The 19,830-nt window shown below is 38.1% G+C and overlaps 1 protein-coding gene across 1 annotated transcript; it reads left to right on the top strand.

The window, feature by feature from the left end:
* The first annotated feature begins 1,262 nt into the window (after positions 1 to 1,262).
* LOC140942951 (ephrin type-B receptor 1-B-like) lies at positions 1,263 to 19,389 on the top strand. The gene is made up of 18 exons (XM_073392012.1): positions 1,263 to 1,295; positions 2,948 to 3,640; positions 3,842 to 3,927; positions 5,427 to 5,536; positions 5,956 to 6,324; positions 6,911 to 7,119; positions 7,823 to 7,938; positions 8,398 to 8,511; positions 13,269 to 13,318; positions 13,413 to 13,649; positions 14,134 to 14,244; positions 14,882 to 15,069; positions 15,460 to 15,579; positions 17,177 to 17,247; positions 17,649 to 17,689; positions 17,787 to 17,883; positions 18,160 to 18,361; positions 19,318 to 19,389. Exons 1-18 carry the CDS (start codon positions 1,263 to 1,265, stop codon positions 19,387 to 19,389), a joined length of 2,919 nt encoding a protein of 972 aa, XP_073248113.1.
* Positions 19,390 to 19,830: the final 441 nt, after the last annotated feature.

Raw genomic sequence — 19,830 nt, 5'->3', positions numbered from 1 at the left:
TTATTTCAAGGAATTTTGCTATCTAAACAGTTTATGTATTAGAACAAGTATTACTTTAAGGTTTATGAGTTCCTCGAAGGATAAATTCACGATTTTGTAGCAAAACTCGGTAACAGATGTTTCTGTTGGTTTCCGTCAGCCATGTTGGTGCTTATTCCGATGAGCACCAGCATAGCGTCTTCATACAAATCTTTGTAAAATTTGGGTAAAACTTTTCTTCGGATATCTCGTATACGAAATATTCCTCCCACCTGAATCTTGGCCAGGGTCTTTGCATATTTCCCTCCTTTCATTTCCCAGATTCTGGACTTTATCTATTGAACGGTTTTGATTTTTATTTTGATCTACTTTGAATGGCGTGGCACAGAAAACCAGCAATTGAAGATCTCACTGAATACAGATCAAGGTGTCCTAAATATCCAGCTGACCCTTACTGATTTGTTGTTGTGGATTTGCCTTCACAAGGGTTCCTTATCAGAGGTTAGCCATTTTTAGCAAAGTACGGAATGCTGGCAAAGAACGAGGGGAAAAGAATTGGGAGAGTGCTATTATCTATTTTTTTTTTCATTAACGTTATCTTAATCATTGTATTTAAAGAATACATGCTTGTATAGACAGTTCATAATACTTCAGTTTTTGTTGACTTTGTTAGAAAGGACATTTTTAATCTTAGAAAATCGTTTAAAAAAGAAGATGGAAGGGAACAGAAGGAACTAAAACAAGGGGAACATTCTTTATTCTAGTATTTGAGAGCAGCGAGAAAAGTAAAAATCGCGTCACAATAATTATGTTAAGATTAACCCTATTTACACCGGGGGGGGAGACTTTTAAGGCCCCCCTTACTAAACAGTTGATTAACCGTTCAAGCTATGACTGTTACGGAATACATTTGATTAATTCAAAATTTCGGATCCAAGATGGCGGATCCTCCACTTTCTTAGTTGTAATCAATGACGTCATCATCACAACACTGCTAAATTCGCAATATAAATTCATTAAGTGACGTCCAATTACGTGAGCCATTCTGTCATTCGAATTATGCCTAAAAGTTAGCCGGAGATGATGAGTACATTAATTCTGTGTATTTTTGTTTGGCCGTATCATGAGCGGTCAAAATCAAAAGTTTTGATTTATAGATGGGTGCTGACGGAGGGTGTGCACGCAGGCGCTATTCAATTTAAGGTTCTCTCCTACCCTACTCCCTTTTCATTGTGATACTCTTTTTTATCTTCTAATTTAGAGTGGAACTTGTCTCCACCATAATGGATAGCATTTTATACATCAAAGAACTGAAGGTGAGGAATATAACCTTTAACATTTTGTTTCATTTTTGTCAATTTTGATAGTCTTCAATACTTTTGTTCCTATAGAACAATTGTTGTATCCATATACCAGCTTAATGAATTCAGCAATACACTGGACGAAACAATTCATTCGCACCAAATTTTCTCTTGTGCAATTTTTTTCAAACTGAGGGATAACTATATGTGCAAATGTGGTAAGTACCCCATGTGCATAGCTATTTACACTGGGGTGTAAATAGGTAGGCAGTCAAGATATTTTGCGTTTTCTCGAATTTTGGTCAAATCTCGAGACCCTGGTAGCAGAAAATAACCAGAGACCAATTCCTGTGACATACAGAAAGCACAGGAAATGAACTCTAAATGTCAGAAAAACAGCAATGAGCTCAGTTAAAGTTTGGAATCCTCTATAGTGTAATCTACCCGTTCTATCGCGAGAAATAGAATCATTGGAACAAAATTGTAGATGAATGGAACGGTACAGGCGGTTTGGAAATTGTTAGCCGTCCTCGATTAATGGAGATTCTTGGCAATATTTGCTTCTCCGAACAGATATTTTACAGAAAACAGACTAGGGGCGCCCCTGAACAGTGATACGCTAGTGGCCGTGATTGCCTACCAAACAGAAAGCCAGTTACGCTGGCCCCAAACTATTCCTAGGAGGTTATTTCGTTTTCTTGTGTAATTTTGTTCCGATAAATTTTCATAGCTAATGGCCACGCGAGTGAAACGCTTTATAGACAGTAGTCTGTTAAAAAGTTGGATATCCCGAGAGTACAAAACAGATAGTTTTGTCAACCTTTGCCCGCCCCCCCCCCCCCCCCCCTCCCTTCCTCCCTCATCCTTATTCTTCAATCTTCTTCTATCTTCCTTTAAAGTCTCTAAATCGTTGTAATGTTGAAGAAGCACTTTTATCTACCTAAACGTGGTAAAAAGCATGTACTAGGATTGAACAGAATCCCGGAAAAGGTGCTACTGAATTACGAACCTCAAAGTTGTAAGAAGGAGGACCGTGGCTGTCTTAAAATAATAGCCTCCTGGAATAAGTACATGTTCTTTTTTTCACGAAGTATGGGAAAAGGTTAAGAGGAAGGTAAAACTGTTCATATTTTATTTTTTTATTTTTTTTATGTTTAGGTTTAACCGTGACCTGATTTTTTTATTTCTATGGAGTTTTGCTGGTTTGCAATCTGTACCATATTGGCGTTCACACCATGGATATCAGCAGAAGAAAAGCTGTTGTATCAAACACGAAATGAAAATAATTGGGGAGGCTGGATTACTACCACTAATGGAAAGTCTTCGTTGAATGTAATTCAACTAGTTTTGTTGTTGTTTTACTCAGTATCCAGATTATAAGCATCTCATTTTGTCAAAGAGCAGCTTTCTTACGGTGGTCATGAAGGGTGCATAATAGTAACCCTCCCTCACTCTCAAAGGACACCCCCGTAAGTCGGGCATCTCTCTTATTGTACAACGGTCTCTTAAGTCATTTTTTCTGCCCATATGCCCGTGTTATTTTACACTCATTTGTTTTTTGAACTTCTAATTTGCGTGTGCTGGGCACCATACTGCTTTTGCTTCTCAGTAAGCGATTGGCTTTTCGTACCTTAGTGTTACAGTATAATTTTTGTTTTCATTTGCAGACTAAAAAGTTTGTCTCTTTCTTTGGTTATTTTCAGTGGGATTACATTCCAGGACCCAGCAATCATTATACATTGTGTAGTTCGTTTCTCCAAGAACCGAAAAATTGGTTACGAAGTACACTTATTGATGTTCACGGCATTGACAGAGTGAGCGTTTCCGTCAGATACACAATAAATCCCTTTTGTTCCAGTCATCCCAACACGTTTTGTACCGACAATATTCGAGTCTTTGTATGGGAATCCGATTTAAAGGTCACATCTGATTTGATACCGGATCCCGTGACCAGCAACAGTTCTTACAGAGAAATTGCTACTATCCGCCGTCAGGGTAGCGGCGAAACCATCTCTATAGCACTTCAGCTAACAAAGGGATATATTGTTCTTGGATTTCTCGATCAAGGTGGCTGCAAAATTTTGTCTTCCGTCAGGATTACCTATAACATTTGTCCCGAAACAACACTCCACGACAGTCTGGTCAAATTGCGGGAAACAGTAGCTCCATCAAGTGTCTTTGAGTCCATCCTAGTGGGAGGAACATGTACTGTAGACTCTTTCCATGTTCAAGGAAGTTTGAATATTACGTGTGAAAGCAGTGGTCAGTGGAATGTCAGTCAGTTTCAAGGGAAATGCGTCTGCAATGAAGACAAGGAAAATGTTGGAGAGACATGTACAGGTATGATAGATACCGATATGGTAATAACTACCTTTCAGATTGGTCTTACCTGCTAGTTACTTGTGACATCGGGTAGTTATAGGATGATGGACATATGCTAGCCCGCGTCGTAGACGTTATCCAACTCCGGTTAGTAACGGACAGCCGTTTCGAATTTCCCTTCAAGCTGATTGGAGAGGCTAATTATGTATGGCGCGTATTCTCAAATCCTGGTTCCACAGCTGGGGGCCCAGAAAGAGGATTTCGGCCCTGTTTCTCGGACATACTTAGCCAAAAGTTTAGTTCCGTCTGTGGAAAGGCGAGGCATGTGCGATGTGCTAGTTAATGAATATTTTAACCACCAATCTTAATGGGTCTCTCATGGAAATGTGGGCATGTCTCCAAAATTGAAGCTTTTGCGCTGTTAAATTTAAGGCGGTCCTTGCTTGGACTGTTTAGTGGACAGGAAAATCGTAGGCGAAAAAAGTAATGGCTCAGTCTGTTCCAAGCGTGCCCATTCCCCCGGGCATTTGTCATCTTGTCGGTCCCGGTGGTGGAGATTTGTCAGAAAACCTCGTCGTTCCTTTTTCAAAATTTCACTAGAAAAAAAATATAACTATTTAGATAGCTTTATAAGGAATATTTTAAATACCTATCCTTTAAAACGATTTGCGTGCATTTCGTTCCATCACTGTCCTAGCACACAGTCATGCATTTGCACCGTATTTTTAAGCCCCACAGTGGGGTTTTCGTAAATGTATGAGCGCACGGGCCACCGTGGGGCATTTGCAGCTTTTTCAAAACAAAATGATAGATGCCCGACAAATGCCTGGAGGGAATTGGAGCGGGGGTGGGGGGGGGGGAGGGAGGGGGGTGGCGGGGATGAGGGGGAGGTATGGGCCACCCAAGCCATAGACTAAAAAAGAGGTATAAGCCGTTATAAACACTTATCAAGAACGCAAACTAGAGCGTAAATCTGTAGTCGAGTTTGAAACAAATTTTACTAAACTGTTTCTATGTTTTGGAGGCAAGAGTAAAGAGATTGCCCCGGCGACCGGTTACTGTGAAAGTAACGGATAGCCTGCGTTGTAGCCAGCCCACGGTGTAGAATGTCAGCGATGTTGCGACGTAGCAGGCAAAGGTTTAAGGTTATAATACAGTCGAACTTCCACGTGCGAGCACCTGCCGCAGGCGACCACCTTCCCAAAATACCAAAAATGTCCTCAGTCAAAGCCATACTGGAACTTTTCGTAAATGCGCGACCACCTCCCGTATGCGACCGCGACCACTTTTTCGGCTGACAGTTTTAGAATTTTCTTTTGCTTTCAACCTCCGCTAAACGACCACTTGACACATGGTCTTACTAAACAGTGAAGTACATTGTAAAAATGGACAAAAGGGAATTTATTCTTTGAATTGGCTGCCATAATTGTCTACACATCTATGACTGTGTTTATTAGTTCGATCTATAATTACAGTATTAACCATTACCCTTAAGAAGGATTTATATTTCCAGGTTTCAGTTTAAGAAGATGAGTTTTTGTTCTTCAGATGGTTTAGAAGTCACGTTCACAAGTAACATTTTTCAACCACAAATTTATAATGCGCGTAATTAAGTGCACTTCCCTGTATGAACTCTCACATAGTATAGCTAAATGATTGTGTCAATAAAACTACCAGTAATTGGCAGGCGAAAGTGAACTCTCATTATTTCTGTAACATGAATATACCACTCCATTCTAGGTTGACTTAAAAATTTCGCTCTTGCGGTTCGACTCTCGTAAGCGACCACCAAGCCTTTGCATTTTGGGTGGTCGCTTACGGGAGGTTCGACTGTATGTATATAAACATCCTTTTAAATTATACTTACTATTTTCCCTTTATTTCAGCTTGTTCACAGGGAACTTACAACGACGCAAAGGGGCTTAACTGTACCGGTGTGTAATCAGTTATTTTTCCTTTTTTGTGGGCACTCTTCGTTTTGCTATGATTTATTCTAATGTGATTCCGAAATCTTACTTCTCATTCAGCATTTACGGCAATGATCAATTGATTAATCAATCAATCAATCAATCAATCAATCAATCAATCAATCAATCAAACAACCAACCAACCAACCAACCAACCAACCAACTCAGTAACCAACCAATTAATCGACCGATGTGTACACAATAATAGTCCGTTAAAAAAGTTAATCAATTGACTCACTCATGTCAATAGTTTCGTACAAGTAAGAGGCGAATCCTAAGAATGAGCAAAAGATTAAAGTTATAAATAAAATAATACATTTTTTTAACTTGATTATTGGCGGAATAAAATCTCTTTATTGTGTTAATTCATTTCTTTTCTTATTTAGCCATCCCATCGCACCCGAGAAATGTTGTTACACTTTTTGTTAACCAAACTTCAGCAAAGATAAACTGGATGCCTCCTAATATAACTGGTGACCAAGTATTCTACGAAGTTAAATGTCAGCGCACTTGCGAAATTGATGGCAAGGACTGTAGTGAAGAAATCTGTGGTGGTGATGACAATGCAGGGTTCGTATTTATGAAAAAAAGTTACGCCACTACAATGACGATTCCGGGGACAACAGGTTTGCTTTCCCCGTTTGTGAACTACACTTGCAAGATCGTGGCCAAGAACAGAGTCAGTGAGGTAGCCGCAAGAAAGCACAAAGTCGAAGCAGGAAGCACCACTATAACATTCATAACAAACGGATCTGGTAATTCAATGGCTTTGTTTAATTTTGATAAGACAAAATCTGTAGGTTATTAGTGTAACTGTCACGTCTTTTCTTTCATGACTGTTAATTGGTTGTAAGGAGAATAATTAAATATCAGAGTTATTCTGAACGTTCGTATGGGTATACAGTGCAGGCCTAGCGCATATATTAATGGAGAGAGTCTCTCAACTGGCAAACATTAGTCTCTTCGTAACATAGAAGACACCTTGTAAGGCTCTCCGACGGTATTCCAGTGGGCAGGCAGACTACCGGCTGTTGTAGGATCGAAATTGGTTCCTCATTTTATTGCCTTTTTTTCCCTTAAACCTAAACGGTTCTTTTTAATTCAGTGTAGAAATGTGTTAAGGTTTAACCATTCTTGTTGATTGGAGTTTTTTAACTTTAAAATGAAAGAAGGAATCTTAGTCTCCTCTCATAGAGTATGCATATTGAAAGCGGAGGGATGGGCTCTTATGATGTTCCTAACGCGGGATTCACTTGGAAAAGATACAAAAGATGTCTCGTTACTTCTTTTGTCGTGATGTCACTTGTTTACAACTATCCATACTTGCGTTTTTCGCGACAGTTCCTGGCATACCGGAAGTGTCTGTACAGCAAGCCGAAGATGGAGCTACCGTATTGTCATGGAAACTAAAATGCAAAAATGGCATAATAGAAAAATACATGGTGACGTACTTTGACGTGGATGACACTTCTGACCATGAAAGTTTGACAACCCCAGAGACAGAACAACGGATTCAAAAATTAAGTGCCGGACAAACTTACCAGTTCCAGGTACGTTGTTTTCTTTTTAACCATCGTGAACCTGGAACTGATTTACTGAATATGACTGTTGATTTATTGACGAAATGACATCATCATCAGCAGCAGCACCAGCAGCACCAGCATCAGTATCTCTTTTTATACATATTGCACCTGCCAAGTTTTGAACGGGCGACAACTCGCTTGGCAGATTGACGCTTATCCAATTGAGCTAACCGGGCGGTGTTGGGTCGAACACCTGGCCGTCTGACTGGTTATTTATTTCAGGTTTGACAACCTTAGTCTGCTAATGGGGAGGAGCGTTGCGTGACGACACTAAAAACGGCTGTGTAGCAGACTATGTATATGACTGTTGATTTATTGACGAACTGACATCATCATCATCAGCGGCAGCAGCAGCAGCTGCAGCAGCAGTAGCAGTAGCAGTAGCAGTAGCAGTAGCACCAGCATCAATATCCCTTTTTATACATATTGCGGCTGTCAAGCTTTGAACCGGCGACCTCTCGTTTGGCAGATTGACGCGTATCCAATTGAGCTAGCCGGGCGGTGTTGGGTTGACCGTCTGACTGGTTATTTATTTCAGGCTTTGACAGCCTTTGCAAAGGAACTATTTAGGGCCTGGTTACTGGCTGGGTAAGCTATGGTGGCTATGTTCTTTTAAAGGCACGTCAAGACAACCAAATGTCCTAGCAATTTGCCTTTTTTATTTTTGTAGGTAACTGCCGTCAACAACTTCGGACAAGGGTCACCTGGCCTAAAGAGATTTACAATCCCAAACAATTTGTCTGGTAATGTTGATTGTTCAACTTTTCTTGCACTGACAATGAATCTGTTCAACTCACTTTTTTAGATTATTTCGGCAACACATCTAACAAAATTACCGGTCATCATCTACTTTTAGCGCTTTCAGGGTTTGGCGCTTGTCGAGGCTCGGGCCAATGTGGAAGTCTGCTCTTACCTATATAAAGAGGGAATAAAAACGGAAATATATCGCACCAGTTCTAATATTGCCGGTTTTAGTATTTCAATTGTCATTGTGCAGAGTTTCTTGTAACCCTCTGTTCTAGGGGTACGTTGAATATACTTCCTCGTCTACGACCTTAAACAGCTTATAAGTTGCATAGTTAAAACATGTTTGAAGAAGGTTTAAGAGGCAGTTCAATTTAAATTGTCATTTAAAATGACGAACACCTTGAAATCTCTCCAAACAGGATTAAAACTGGCTATTTTTACAGTATATTCACAAACTATCCTCATTTAAAAGGTATTTTCCACTGTAATTACTTGATATATTGTTCAAGGATTATCATTCAAGACCAAGATGGTGATTGCCGGCGTTGCGGGAGGCGGTGGTCTGCTGTTAATCATCCTCGTCATTATCATCGTCATCCTTTGCTTTAAAAGGTTAAGCATTGAACATTTTTGCCTGCTAAATCCTTGCGTTATGTTAAATTTGATGTCTATAGAGCGATTTTCATATGACCTTGAAATGAAAACGCGCGAACAAACTGACAGGCTCCGAATTGTCAGCGACTGGCTTTTACTTTTAAAGGAACGGATCTAAGTTCACTGGTGGACACACGTACTGTTTGAGTCTTCGCGATGCGAATAAATGTGAGTAAGATTGTTCGTTATTTTAGAATAATCTGTTAAATTGGAACGTCTAGGCATAAACGTTATGAAAAGGACAGTTGGATATATGGCCTTTCGAAGAGCGCTGTCAATAAATTTTTTACCAAGAGCCATTTTGGCTTTTGTTTATATGTGTTTGCTTACCGGTCGATACACCAGGCGATGCATCTCGTTCAGACACAATCAATTCAGTCGCGGTGTTCAATCAATATTTTGCGACATTTGTTTTTCTTGTTCACGCCCAATAACTATACATCAGGTAATCGCAATAGTTTTGCAGTTTCACTTCTTATTAAAGTTCGTATCAAAACGACTATTTTCTTTTACAGTTAATTGATCAGATTACATTCTTGCTCTCACGCCAAATGTGTCACGTTCATTAGGCTTTGTCTCCGTCCTCTTTCGCTCACAAATAGTAGTACCAACCACCTAACCAATAGTGAATGCTCTAGCTCAGGCCTTGCAAGCTTCATGATGATTTTAGTGGAATCAAATATTATTGTGTTAGGTCTTGCGAGAATGAATGTAGGTTTTGTTGGCAAGTATTCAATAATGAGATTATATATTTTAGACATTTATAAAATAACTGAGATAGTACGCGTGATCTGATTAGTCAAAAACCTATGGTTTATTATACCGGTAAACCCATAGAAAAAGGCATCTGGACCACGAGCCATAAACAAAACCGGCTATTGATCTGCAAACAATGAGTTTAGAAAGGCTAAAAAACAGAACAAGTTTGTTACCCAGCCCTTCTTAATATCAAAAGCATTGGTTTCCACATTTTATTACTGCCATAGCTTTAGAAGTAATAAAGCACAAAGCTGGAAAGCAGTTTACATTTCACGACGATGCCAAATCGCAGAGAAAGACAACAACTGTGTGAGTTTCTGGTGTAGAACGTCTCCAGGAAAACTTAACCATGTGCCAACCGACAACAAAACGGATAGTTTTAGCATTCTTGATTTATGTTATGTCAAAATTAAATTCCTTAATGAAAGAAATTGTTCCAAAAAGAGATCTCTGATCAAGATACGGTAAAAAATCGGCCGCTGTAGGTTGTAAACAAAACTGCCAACGATGATGAAAGATGTCAGAGTTTCGGGCAGGTTTTTTCCAACATTTGCACAAATTATTCGGTGATATCGACGCCATAACCTACCTCAAACCACCTGACTTTACAAATCGACAAATATTAACGCCAATATCTGGCTACGGCAAAGAAACCTTTCTCCGCCACTGACATATTTCCATCGGAGGCTGTACGTGCATATAAAGTTACATACGACAACTTCGCAAATGCAGCCACGTCGTTAGCGCAGCATTTCTTGATCATAACAAAGTCCAGAAAACAGATCTTAAACCACTGCGGCTTGTAAAATGTGAATGAAGTCCTCCATTACAATAGCTGCCAGTTCCGTCTGTAGGCACGAAATTTTTGACTCAACAAAGTACAGCTGCGTGGAGTCTGATGTTCAATTAATTTCTACTTCTGTAGTAAACAAACCATGAACGTATTCTTTCATTGTACGTTCGCAGGAATAAAGGTGGACTTTTCCTGTAAAACAGCTTTCGTAACTTATCATGTAATGAGTGCAAAACTCGTGTTTTGAAGTGCTGCTGTTTGTTGTTTGACTGAACTGAGTTTTGAGAAAGTTCAGCGCCATTAAATCGTGAGTATCGTGAGTCATGATTGGCTTATGATGACTTTAGAGAGAAGACATGACTTGATCACGGTACTAAAACCATATTTTTTTACCTAAAAGACTCCATTCTCCCAACATGCCAAGTGGGCTATCACGCCGGTAAACCCATAGAAAGTGTGGTCTATTGCTAAAGTAACTTTTTATATTGGCTCAGTTAAGCCTAACATGGTTATTTTTCTGCTTGGGAATTCCTAAAAAGTTTCAGGAACATGATATTTTGACATTTAGTTTGTTACATGTAAACAACCAGGACCCAAGCATTTTGTTGCACCATTCTTGTACTTAACTCTTTGAAAGTAGACGAGTAATTTCCTTTTCTGACAATCCCAAAGAACTGTTGTTTATTTAAGCTACACAGATATGCCTGCTAGTTTCTTTGTATGGCCTGTGCTACACTGCATCTACATTGTAGCATAAATTTTGTTTGCCTTGTTCATATTCCTTATGCACTAAAGAACAGCAATTTATCAGGTCACACACACAAAAAAATGTTTTCTTAGGACCTACATCTGTATGGGAGTGAATCCTCACTTTTTTCTCTAAATTCAAACAATTTTATACAGACACCCATTGACTAATAGTTATTAGGACAATGCTAGTAAGAATAACGTAAGGAATGCAGAAACCTTTTTTCAGTCCAAAAAATTCGGTCACAACTAATCTTGGTTAATCTTACTAATACGGTTTCTTTCTTATCAACTGTTTGCTGTAATAAGACATAAAGTGTACATATGCTTTTTTCAAATTGAAAAAAATAATACTGTTAATTACTTAATTGAAACAACATGTCAATGTTCACAGATTTTTAAGTTTAATGATGCTAGTGCCCTGTTTTATTTCTCTAACAGTAGCTTTTTACATTTTTATTATGGTCCCCTCAGTATCTGTATTAACAGAGTTTCTCTGTTTGATTGAAAGTAATATATGTCAAACAGTCAAGCAGACTTCTTGTGAAAGTAGAACAGTGTCATGAAAATTAACAACACAAACAGACCGTGATGTACAGGAACTCAGGTGCTGTCAACATAGTGTAGATTACATATTTTGTACCCTAACCCTCATTCCTGAATTTAAATGGTGGAGGAAAATTGCCTGTCCCAGCAACAGTACAACTTAATGTTTGTTGGATAAGGCAGCTAGAAGGCATGTTATTATATTTCGCTTAGTTTTGCCAATTACATGTACAGTACTTGTTATTATGAAACTTTGCCTTAGAGAAGAAATTACCTCTAAGCAATATTAAATCAAGCTTCATGTGGAACAAACAAATATAATTATGTCTATCCGGCATTCTTATTTATTTCAGTTATACCAGTGAAGTATATTCTAGGTTTTTGTTCATTCGGCCTATCTGTTTCCAGATCTGTAGCTGTTGTTTCATTGAATGATCCTCAGCAAGCGAAGAAATTAGTGTCCGATAGGCCAGTGCTCGTGGATTTTGCCATCGGGCTAATGATTTTTGCTCTTAACTTGCCAGACAGGCAAGTGCTGTTTTTTGGGAAAATTCAAATCACAGAAAGATTGTAATCAATCCTGCTAATCAAAAAGGGTTTTGGGGCTAGTTGAAATGACTTGTGGGCTATAGTACATGCTAGCTACTGCTTGCCCGAATGACAGGCTGTAAAACTGACTTTCTTTGCACACTGAGATCCTTTAGTGTTTTATTAGGCAGTTACTGTACCAACAACTTGTGACCTTTGTTTTGTACAAATGAATTTGGCTAATAGTTGTATTATAGTAGGAAAGAATAAAGTAAACTATATTTTCCTTTAGATATCTTTATTAAACCTTGGGGATTTGATTAGACAATTTTAGAACACACTTTTCTAGTAGTGTTTTAATTTTTAACAAACAATCATATGTGAATATGGTCAGTTTTAAAGAAAATTCGCAAGACATACATGTACGTGGTTTAGACAACTCCAGATATAAGTGATTTCATTTTTAAAGGGTTTTTCAGCTGGCTTTTAAGGGTGTTTTTGAAAACTTGCTTCTATTTTCAAGTTTTTTTACAAGGAAAATGCTTAAGTTTTTATTTTATTAATGTAATAAAACAGATTAAAACACCATTAAAAGCAGGTTAAAACACCGTTAAAACAGATTAAAATACCATTAAAAGCAGGTTAAAACACCATTAAAAGCAGGCAGGTTAAAACACCTTTAAAAACAGGTTAAAACGCCATTAAAAACAGGTTAAAACACCATTAAAAACAGATTAAAACACAATTAAAAATAGAATTTGGTACCTGTTTTAAATGAAGTTCTCAAATACAATTAATTAAAAACAGTTTTTAAAAATATATCAAAAATATGCTAAATTTAGTGTTGGGTTTGGTACGGGTTAACAAACGGAAGGAAATAGAGCGATTTTAGTAATTTATCAAACGGATACAATAAGCGCGTGACGCTCAGGTGAAAAAAGTTCTTGCCCGAGAACTTCACTTTCTAGAAATCAACCGATACTTCGCTTTGACGTCATACCGTAACACAATTGGCCAATCGTACAATGCCTTCTCCATATATTAAGGTTTTCTTTGGCAGGAAACGAAGAGTCCTTGTTTTGATTTTTTCATCCATTGGCTGAGAAAAAAAATAAGGAACACTTACCGAAACTAATTTTTTAAGGTCATACGAAAATCGCCCTATCTTTATTTAAACGTGCTACGTTTCAACTGTGTAGGGATTAAATTCTGAGCTTTTGCATTGGTACTCAAGGGTGAATGATACGCCAATGTAGCAGAAGGTATTTTCTTTCCTACTCATTTTCTTCCTTCTACTTCTTCTTCCCTATTTTTATGTTTCTGATCTGTTCCTTTACTTCAGGGGTAATGGAAGAAATAAAAAGGCAGACAATATGCCTCTTAAGGAGCGAGGTATGGGAAAACATTAATAATGATTTGCTCTAACAATATTGAAATGATTTATTCCCGTTTTAATACAATATTTTATGCAATATGTCATATTTAGGGAGGACGTACAGTCATCCGACAGGGCAGTTTAACAAGGATGTCATAGAAAAAGAAGAAGACGACGTAAACCACGTAATAAATCACCCTCCTCAGTATATGGAGATTAGTGAAATTCAATCCTTTGAGCTGAAACGGGATGACGTTAAATTAAAAAGATTACTAGGAAGTGGTAACTTCGGTGAAGTATATAAAGCCACCATGGGGAACGATACAGTGGCTGTGAAATCTCTTAAAGGTAAGATCTGCCTAGGGTTTTTATTGCCTCTTTATACATGTTAAGTATCATCCTTGTGGAAAGGCTAGCTCGCTGGCGACACGATTTCCAAGACGTATTATTAACGTTTACATGTATATCGTGATTCTTATCTTAACCATAAACTTAGATCGAAAGGGCGTATAATCACTTTTCTTAGCTAGTGTTACGTTTCTGGACAATTTGATCCAATAGTTTTGGTTATATATTCTTAAATAATTAGTGTGTGGTTTGTATTGTGTGGTCATTCAGTGTCACCTCAAAGGGAAATTAAACAACATCAGCGACAACCTCTACAGCAATAAGCATGATTTAATACTTTTATACATGTATCTTTATTTTCGTATCGAGTTTCCGAAACCTAGAGTATAGTGATTGTGGGTAGCATCCATTGAGTGAAACCAGAATTAGGTTCTACTACCTGCTAAAAAGGATGATTCCGGCACATTGTTTTATCGAATTTAAGGAAGCGCCACTGACAAAGATAAACAAGATATGGTTACAGAGCTGAATGTTATGAAGAGACTCAAGCCTCACCCTCATATCTTGAAGCTGATTGGCTGCTGTAGCATCTGTGGTAAGTAAGTCCCACATCTCCTGAGTGCAACTCGATACAAAAAGACAGCTTAAACAAACAAAAACAAACAAACAAAAACGAAAAACAAAACGAAACAACGACAAACAGAAAATTAAGACAATTAATGCGAGTATTTGAAATTAGGGAACTAAAGCGGACAATAGGGAAGAATGAAACAAAAGAAAATAAAAACAAAACATAATTAGTCCTTTGATTCATATGTTTCTTAAAACAAACCAAGGATTAGGTCGGACTTACAGGAACAAAAAAAGGACAAAAGAACAAAACCAAAACCAAACCAAACCAAACCAAAAAGAAGACGACAAAAAAAAAAAAAAAGAGCCACACTTCCAAAGACCTGCGCACTGGTATTAATGGTGGTTTTCGCAAAACAAAGGAAAGTGGGTGAACTGCCAACATTCCATCAATTCGTTACTGTAGTGGCATCCGTGTTAAACTGAGGTATTCAATTTGTTTAATTATTCAAATGCATGACAGTGTATAGATGAACTCAAGGAAATCAGCGAGTGTCTGAAAACCAAAGCAAAAAACTCTCCATTCCATCACATAAATACTGTTCATACTTATCCATTCGATTAGAACGGATTCATTTTTCGAAACTTATGCATGTCTCTAGATCCTCTTCTTATCGTCTTGGAGTATTTGCCGTATGGTGATCTACTGGGATATCTAAGGAAGAGCAGAGGCCATTCAGACAGCTACAACACAGGAGAGAAGAAACCCGCGTCCAAACTCACAGCCAAGGATCTCTTATCTTTCGCATGGATGATAGCTGATGGAATGCATTATTTGGCCACAATGAAGGTTATCTACGATAATAGTCTACAAAGTCCTTTGCTTAACACCTAATAACAGCAAAGCACAGCAATACACCCGTCGCAATTTCTGAAATTTTAACCCATGTTGCCAGACTTTGTCGTTTTTAAGACACCTCTGGTATGTAGTGGCGCAGTTAAATACATGGTCCCTTTTTTATCAGTTTTGAATATAAGAAAACCCTCCACAAAACCAAAAATGTTATGAAACTTTCTTGGATGCATGTTTCACTTTTCAGACAATAAAGGAGACACACTCTAGGAGTTTTTCCACTTTTGGCTGCTCGAGAGCTAAGAAAAAAATTATTGCCATACAGCTCAAGAACTAGATCCTCTAGCTTTTTTTATTAATTAATTTAATTGTTTGTTTTTATTTTAGGTCATTCATCGTGATTTGGCTGCTCGCAACATTCTTGTTGGCGAAAACCAAGTGTGCAAAATTTCTGACTTTGGACTTGCCCGTGACGTAAATGATGACATTTATGTTCGCTCATCACAGGTAGCATTTAGTCTTCTTTGTGTTACAGTATGTTGCCCAGTATCCGGACGGTACCGGTATCCGGACACTTGAAACAGAAACTCAATTTTTGAGGCGCCCTTTTCAGTTCTCGGTAAACGAAGTATTTCGAATGAAAGCTGAACATTTCAGCTTTAAGATGAAATTTTTGGCGATTTGAAAGCTTGCGAAACAGTCGCAGAAGACGCCGTTCTGTTCAGGTGAATAAACTTTTCATGGCTAATATTTACGCTGTTTACTGCGCAGTAAAGTTAGTGCTGGTCAGAAAAGGGACGGTAGTGTGTGATATTTTCAAAGAAACTGTTTTATTTTTAAAGTGAAGATACTTAAGGAAGTCAGGTTTTCAGAAAGTTTATTAATTCTTCTTGAAATTCGATTTGTTTGGAATAACGGAAGCCAGAAACATTCACTAAGTTTTGATGTCATGTGCCCAGTATCCGGACAGTTTTTTCTTTGCTGTACTGAATCGATGAATTAGCTGTGTACATTCCCCGGATAAGATTTATTTCATATCAGTGACTATAATTAAAGCTTAGGATATATGATATAGTCGTAAAATGTAACTCTACTCAACTCCGTATGGAAATTTTCTTCACTCATTCAGAGGCGACTTGATTTCGTGTGCGCCGCTTGTTTCGCGTGACTGCATTTTCTACATATAACTGAAAGCGTCCGAGTTGAACCTGGAATTCTCATACTTTCCCCAGTTGGGACAGCTAGAATGGGGTTGCAATGGTCTAAAAAATGTCACAAAGGGATTGAGAGATGTGAAAGAAGGAGGAATTAGTGCTAGAAAAGCAGGCTTATTGTGGGGACTGAGCATGAAGAAATCAACACTGCAGGTCAGACTAAATAGGAGAGTGACCTTTGACCGTCGGGTTGAGGTCCCTTCCCCAAGCTTTTCTTTAAATAAAAAATAAAGAAAGAAAGTCTTTTGCAGATTGGCTAATTGAGCTTGCAAACTGCGGCTTCGGCATGTCCACGGATGCCTTCCTTAAATCAGTGAAAAAGTTCCTAGACAAAGACGTGAGAAATTATACCATTTTTAAAACAGCCGCTCGCGTTCCCCACCATACCCCAGTCATTTGTTATGTTTTATTTCACGATGCTAGGTTATATTTTCGGAATCGATTGCCAGACTACTTTGCAAGTGCAAGAGAAGCTTATAAGTCGCTTGCCTGTCGAAATTTATGTACAATGACGTTGTTATTGTTGTGTCCGGATACTGGGCCAGCTGTCCGGATACTGGGCAACATAGGAGCTCTGCAAAAATATTAATTTCGCGATGGAAACAAAGGCAAAAAAGTTAAACTGACTTTCGTCATATTAAGGACTAGATAGATTTTCTCTGGGCCAAATTTCAGAGCTCTTGCGATTAACAAAGGAAAGTTATTGCAATTTTAAACTGAAGTGTCCGGATACTGGGCAACATACTGTATAGTTGTTGCCTGCAACTGAGTTAAGCTTGAAAAAAATTCTGAAACCAATCTAAAAGAAAAACGGCTATTCGCCACATTTTTTTTTTCTTTTTCGTTTGCTTATTCATTTGACAACGTTCTTCTTCTTTTTTTTGCCAAAGGCTCGACTTCCAGTCAAGTGGATGCCTCCAGAGTCTCTCTTTCACGGTGAATCCAGCACGATGAGTGACGTGTTAGTAGCCACATTCTAGATAGTCGTCGTAGTAAATTACAATGAAATATGCCAAGTTCTTTTTAAGGACCTAGCTACTTTTGCTTTGGAGCATGCATAATTGTAACCACCCCCCTCCCCCCCCCCCCCAAAAAAAAAAATGAGCACTTTAGACATTTTAACTGATAGCTGTCCCTTGTGTGGTTTACGTATCCAGTGGGCCGCTTTGTGAGTTGTGTTAACGTAGAAAGATCGATCTTGAGACTCCCCTTGCTATTGGGAGCAGAAATCATTTCCGTGATCATTTTTTTGTTTGTTTGTTTCTGATGTGTGTGATAATCATAACATAAATTATTAATGAATTCTCCGTAACCAATGTACTATTAAGAAAATTTTCTTATGTTTGTTTTCTCTCCTTTTAGGTGGTCATACGGAATTGTTCTCTGGGAGGTTTTTACAATAGGTAACTGAGAAACAATTGCGCATCTATATGACTTACTTTTAGGGACAAAAATAAGTATTGTAATGGTTAATGCACAATCATTAAATCTATTTTACAGGTGACTCGCCGTATCCCGGTTTCACTGCTAGGCAGACGGTGTCTATGCTTGAAAGAGGATATCGGATGCAACGTCCAATCCATATTTCTGAGGAACTGTGAGTAACTTAGTATCATAGCAACCTGAAACAAGTGCTAACCCTCAATTCCTTTCTGAGAGTGTGAATTGTGGTTGTCACTCGATTGATTATTAAAAGGAGGGGTTGATAAGTTGATGGATGGATTGATGATAGTTCTGTAGTAGTCGATCGACGTTATGTTTCGCGATATTAATAGATATACCTTTTTACATTTTTTTTTCAGGTGGGAAGGTAAATCACCGAGTATATATTATATTAAGACATTTTGAGGGTGATAATTATCGTGTTTTCCAGGTTTTCCATTATGTCTGAATGCTGGTCTGAGAAACCTGAAGAGCGCCCGACATTCAAGTGGATCTGCACTGCTGCTAATAGGCTGATAAAAGATACTAAGGTAGAGACTGATTTGATCCTTTCACTAGCATTTATTTCTGACTATGCTTTTGCGGCAAGCAAGCCAAGACCAGCGCTTTCGAGATTAGGACAGGGTGACGGGGTATGGCGGATTCAAAGAGATTATTTTAAGTTGCTTTTCTGATCTATGTTACAGAGTAGGAAACTAAAAAGGTCAACCCGGTCCTAGATTGCGTGCTTAAAGTTTAAAGAACAAAAAATCAAAACACAAGGGGCAAATTTCCAGATAAATACATGAATTTTCATTTTTTTTTTTTTTTTTTTTTTCATAACCGGTATATCTATGTCAGGTGACCCTTACAGTTTTCCTCACTTTTAACAAAAATTCCAATTCCTGATAAGACTTTTTTTTTTTATTTAGGGTCGGTTATTTAGACGAAGTCTTACTTAAACCGCGGTTTAAAAAATCCTTGGACCTCCAGGTCTCTTCATCAATGGGTTATTTCAAGAAGAAAAATGCTTTTCTAGTCTACGCTAAATTCTTTCATGAAACTGTTCTTGGTAAACGGTGTTTACGTAAAAGCGTTCGGCAAACTGAAAATGGCTTAGAACGCAGTTTTCTTAAACGCTGGCTTTACTTGGTTTAAATAATTGGCCCTTAGTCTTTCACCGCATTCTATTACGTAACTAAGAGAGCCTACTTGCAGTATAACTTGAGTCTCCCCGCCCCCCTCCCAACTCCTTCCCAATAACTATTTTATAGGCTGTTTTAAAATTGATTTGTTCATTTTCACTATCAAACGATAGGGAAAAATTCATGTACCGTCCCTACCCCATTGCACTACAAAAACCACCTCCCTAACAAATATGAAACCCTTCGTATGATCTTGTGAGCTGGTGAGTTGTTTCTTTGATGTGATTATTATTATTATTATTATTATTATTATTATTATTATTATTATTATTATTATTATTATTATTAGTTTATTTTAGTTTTTTTTAACAGCCAAAGGGAAAAAAAAACCTTTTTTTTTCTCCAGTAAATGGACGATATTTATTGTTGAATAACGTATTGTGCTTATTTTGTTATTTAAACAGATTTATATCAACCTGGATGATTATAATGATGCGGATTACGTCAACTTTGATGTGGCTGAGGAAGCTCAGTGAAATGAAAGCGAACGCTTTGAGGATAGCCTGTGTACAGACCCCCCCTCCCCACAGGAAAATTCGGAGAAGGGGCGTCTGTGATTCACCGTTGCTAATCGTGATTTTCCCGAAATTGTGAAAAATTATTTGATTGGCTATTACTCGTGGACCACTACATCATAAATGACGGATTTTGATTGGCTTAAGGGTCAGTCGTCAAACATAGCAGGGAACCAGAAAATCATCACATTCACTAACAACTACGTGCTTTTCAGTTCCACTGATTTCGGAGAAAAGAAAATCAACTGAAATCTTTGTAACGAAAGGTTCTTTAGTCGTACTAAAATGCTTTAGACTTCAGAGAGGTCAAAGAAAAACCGGTTCTTCTATAAGCGGCATCCGAGATCAAATCCTGTCACAAACGCCTACAGAAACATAAAACCAAAGGAAATAGCCTGGGCA

This window comes from Porites lutea, chromosome 1, assembly GCF_958299795.1.
Source record: "Porites lutea chromosome 1, jaPorLute2.1, whole genome shotgun sequence".
NCBI lineage: Eukaryota > Metazoa > Cnidaria > Anthozoa > Scleractinia > Poritidae > Porites > Porites lutea.
The sequence above is the reverse complement of the archived record's forward strand: the minus strand, read 5'-3'. Positions and strand labels throughout refer to the sequence as shown.